Source organism: Echinops telfairi, unplaced genomic scaffold, assembly GCF_000313985.2.
Source record: "Echinops telfairi isolate 266 unplaced genomic scaffold, ASM31398v2 ScPeMD7_5;HRSCAF=22, whole genome shotgun sequence".
NCBI classification, from domain to species: domain Eukaryota; kingdom Metazoa; phylum Chordata; class Mammalia; order Afrosoricida; family Tenrecidae; genus Echinops; species Echinops telfairi.
Genome location: NW_022103901.1, coordinates 22545113 through 22548864, shown reverse-complemented (window position 1 = coordinate 22548864; position 3752 = coordinate 22545113). Strand labels below are relative to the sequence as shown.

The following is a 3752-nucleotide window of genomic DNA, read 5'->3' as shown; positions in this document are numbered from 1 at the left end:
GGATCGTAACCAACTATGGAGAGCGTTGAGAACAATGGAAATGCCAGAACACTTCATTGTGCTCACGTGGAACCTGTACATGGATCAAGAGGCAGTTGTATGAACAGGACCTGGTTCAAAATTGAGAGAGAGGTGAATCAGGGTTGTATCCTTCCACCATACTATTCAGTCTGTTTACTGAGCAAACACTCAGAGACGCTTGGCTGCCTGAAGAAGAATGTGGCATCAGGTTTGAAGGCAGGTCTAAGTACAATCTGCAGATGACACAACTTCACGTGCTGACGGGAGGAGAACTTGAAGCACTTGCTGATGAAAATCAAGGACTGCAGCCTTCCATATGGACCGCAAGTCAATGTAAAAATTCCCAAACCCAACTCACTGCCGTCAAGTTGATGCCGACGCATAGCGACCCTATAGGACAGGGTAGAACCGCCCCTGAGAGTTTCTGAGACGATAACTTTTCATGGGAGTAGAAAGCCCCATCATTCTCCCTCTGAGTGGCTGGTGGTTTTGAACTACTGACCTTGCAGTTAGCAGTCCAACACAATAACTCACTATATCACCATCAAGGAAACCAAAATCCTCACCACAAGACAAATATACAATATGCTGATAGAGAAAAGATTGAAGCTGTCAAGGGTTTTGTTTTGCTTGGCTTTACAATCAGTGCTCATGGAAGCAGCAGTCAAGAAATCAAATGAGGCATTGCATTGGGCAAATCTGCCCAACAAGACCTCTGTAAAGCCTTAAAGGGCAAGGATATCACTTTGAGGACTAAGATGCACCAGACCCAAGTCGCAGTATTTTCAGTTGTCGCGTATGCATCTGAAAGTTAAACGTTAAGTAAAGAAGGCGGAAGAAGAATTGATTGAATTATGGCGCTGTCAAAGAGCATTTAACAAGAGCACAAACAATCTGTCTTGGGAGAAGTAGAGCAAGAATGCTCCTTAGAAGTGAGGCTGAAGAGACTTCATCTCACGGACTCTGGACATGTTATCAGGAGATGCCAGTCCTTGGAAAAGGACACTATTCTCGATAAAGTCGAAGAGCAGCAAAAATGATGAGATGTATTGAAACAGGCTGCAACACTGGGCTCAAACATACCAACAGTGGTGAAGTCGGGCTGTGCTTCGTTCTGGGTATGTACATGGGGTACTGTGAGTCGGAGCTTACCCTATGGTCCCTATCAACAACAGCATTCACCTTGGCTGAAAAAAAAGTCCATGAACGTGGTGCAGCATACAGGGTACGAAGTCATGGAAACTTATTAGACATGGCCAAACACCTTGAGGGGAGGAGTCACTGGGCCTGGGGACTGAGGACCCTAGTCTAGGGGGACACCAAGGACAATTGTCAGAAGATCGTTGAAAGAGACAATGTTCTAAATCCGACTTGAGTGAGTAATGAGTGTCTGGGGTGTTACAAGCTCAAGAGAACGTCTCAAAGGTGCCACTATTGGTCTCTCTCCATGAAGGGGAAAAGAGGGATGACAATGGAAAGAGATACGGAAACGTAGTTCAGTGGACTAACGGACCACGTAGGCGTCCACCACCACAACTGGGCCACCGGAACAACTAGCTAGTTGCCTGGCTACCACTACCAATGGTTCTGGAAAGGATACCATTACAAGGTCCTTGTTAGACTCAGGAAAAAATGTGGACCAAAATTCCAAATCATACAAGAGACCAGCCTGGCTGCTTTGACAGAAGTTGGTGGAACCCCTCAAGACGATGGGCCCTTAACTCACTCTTCAGGTCTGGAACGGAGCTTACCTCAGTATTAGGATAATCAACTATTCGATCATCCGAATTACTACAGCAGCTGCCTATTATTTAAGATCAAGGGGCAACCTTTGCCCAGGGACCAAGTGCAGAGTGGTAGGAAAGAAGCGATGGGTACAGGAACCACAGGGAGGAAGCGGGACACACAATCGTACATTGAGGAGATTGCTATGAACAAGTTGAAACAAAATGCATAGGAACCGTTGAATGGAAATATGACGACCTGCTCTTAAACCTTCATCTAGTTCACAATAAAAAAAGGAAAAGCATGACAGTGCATCAAAGTCTTGTTAGAAGCACAAGCAAGAATGGACCAGAACCCTAGAGAACCCTATAGCGGAGAACTTCAAGTTCAATTTGAGAATCTGAGAAATATATTTAATAGAGTTAATTATTTATGTGTATGCCTCTGTACATACCACACACAGGGAGAGCCGTAGAGCTCTGTATAAGCAAAGAGAACACACATTCTTTTCCATTACCCAAGGGCCATTTATAAACTCGCTCATCTATTCAATTTGATTCCTCAAAGCAGAAATTTTGTGAACCACCATCTCTGACTTCAATAAGACAAAGTTAGAAATAAATGTACAAATGTTAGCTTTAAAATGTCAGTAGTTCTTCTATTAAAACAAAATATACGAAAACTTTCTTAATGACAGTGGGGTTGGTCAGGAAACCAAAATAGCAGTCTCAGATCATTAAGAAGTGGAGGGCAGTGAGAACCAGGGTTACCTAGGTGTCTGGGATTGGGTACAGCACAGACCACTAGGGTGGAGCTACTTTCTACTTTGGGGCTTCCCAGCCTTCCCCACTAATCTTCTCTGTCTTATGCATCAGATTGGGCTGTTTATCAGCTACGACAATGCCACCAAGCAGTTGGACACCGTGTATGATATCACACCTGAACTGGCCCAGGCGTTTCTAGAGCGGATTAGCTCTTCCAACTTCGACATGAGGAATACCTCTATCATTCACAGGCAAGGTGGAGGTGGGGGATGGAGGTGGAGGGTGAGGGTGAGGGTGGGTGGGGACTGTCTATGAAGATGAAATGTAAACAGCTCACTGCCATCCAGTCATGCCTGACTCCTAGCGACCTTATAGGACCGGGTGGAACTGCCCCTGTGGGTTTCTGAGACTGGAACTCTCTATGGGAGTAGAAAGTCTCCTTTTTCTCCTCGGGCTCTTGCTGATGTAAACACCAGCTTCCTCTAAGTAGCAGAAGACCGCAGGAAGCAGGGAGGAGACTGGCCCCCCTATTTGATCATTTTAAGAGCTCTGGGAGATATGATGGGAGGAGTCACCCCGGCATCTCCTGTGTGCCGGGTATTTTTAAATGTTTGTAACTTAGCCTAGTGCCCCCTGGTGGTGTACTGGGTTATGAGTTGGGCTGCTAACTGCAAGGTCAGCAGTTTAAACCCACCAGCTGCTCCAAGAGAGAAAGCTGAGGCTTCAGAAACCCCAACAGGCAGTTCTACCTTGCCCTGAGGTCTAAATCAGAATTGACTCTTTGGCAGTGCGCTTTTGAAACTGAGTGCTCCAAACATCTTGAATGGCCAGTACTAGCTCTATTCCAGGGTGTTTTTGAATTCTATGATTTTATTTCCCCTTCAGAAATGTTATTTCATTTACTCTTGTTGGATATATACACAGTAGACATCAATGCAGCAATTTCTACACGTACAGCTCAATGGCATCTCTGACATTCTTTAAGTTGGACAACAGTTTCACCCTCCTTTTCTGAACCGTTCTTCCTCTATTAACATAGCCCCACTCTCCAGGGTGGGAACTTACTTCCATTCAGCTGGATTAGCTCTCCATGATTCTACCCACAATCTCTTCAAGACAAGCCAGGCTCTTAATACCACGTACAGCCAAATGACTCCAAACCGAATTCCAAACCCATGTTCACATGTTAGGTATTTGAATGAAGAGCCTTAAAGTCAGCAGTTCAAAACCACCAGCCCCCTC

General features: G+C 45.3%; 1 protein-coding gene across 1 annotated transcript in view; it reads left to right on the top strand.

Annotated features, from left to right (window-relative positions):
• OTOA (otoancorin) overlaps nucleotides 1-3752 on the top strand; it is an 85859-nt gene that overhangs the window by 26055 nt on the left and 56052 nt on the right. The window contains exon 10 of the mRNA XM_004706064.2: nucleotides 2622-2761. Within this exon, the coding sequence (XP_004706121.1) occupies nucleotides 2622-2761 (140 nt within the window). The remainder of the gene's footprint in view (nucleotides 1-2621; nucleotides 2762-3752) is intronic.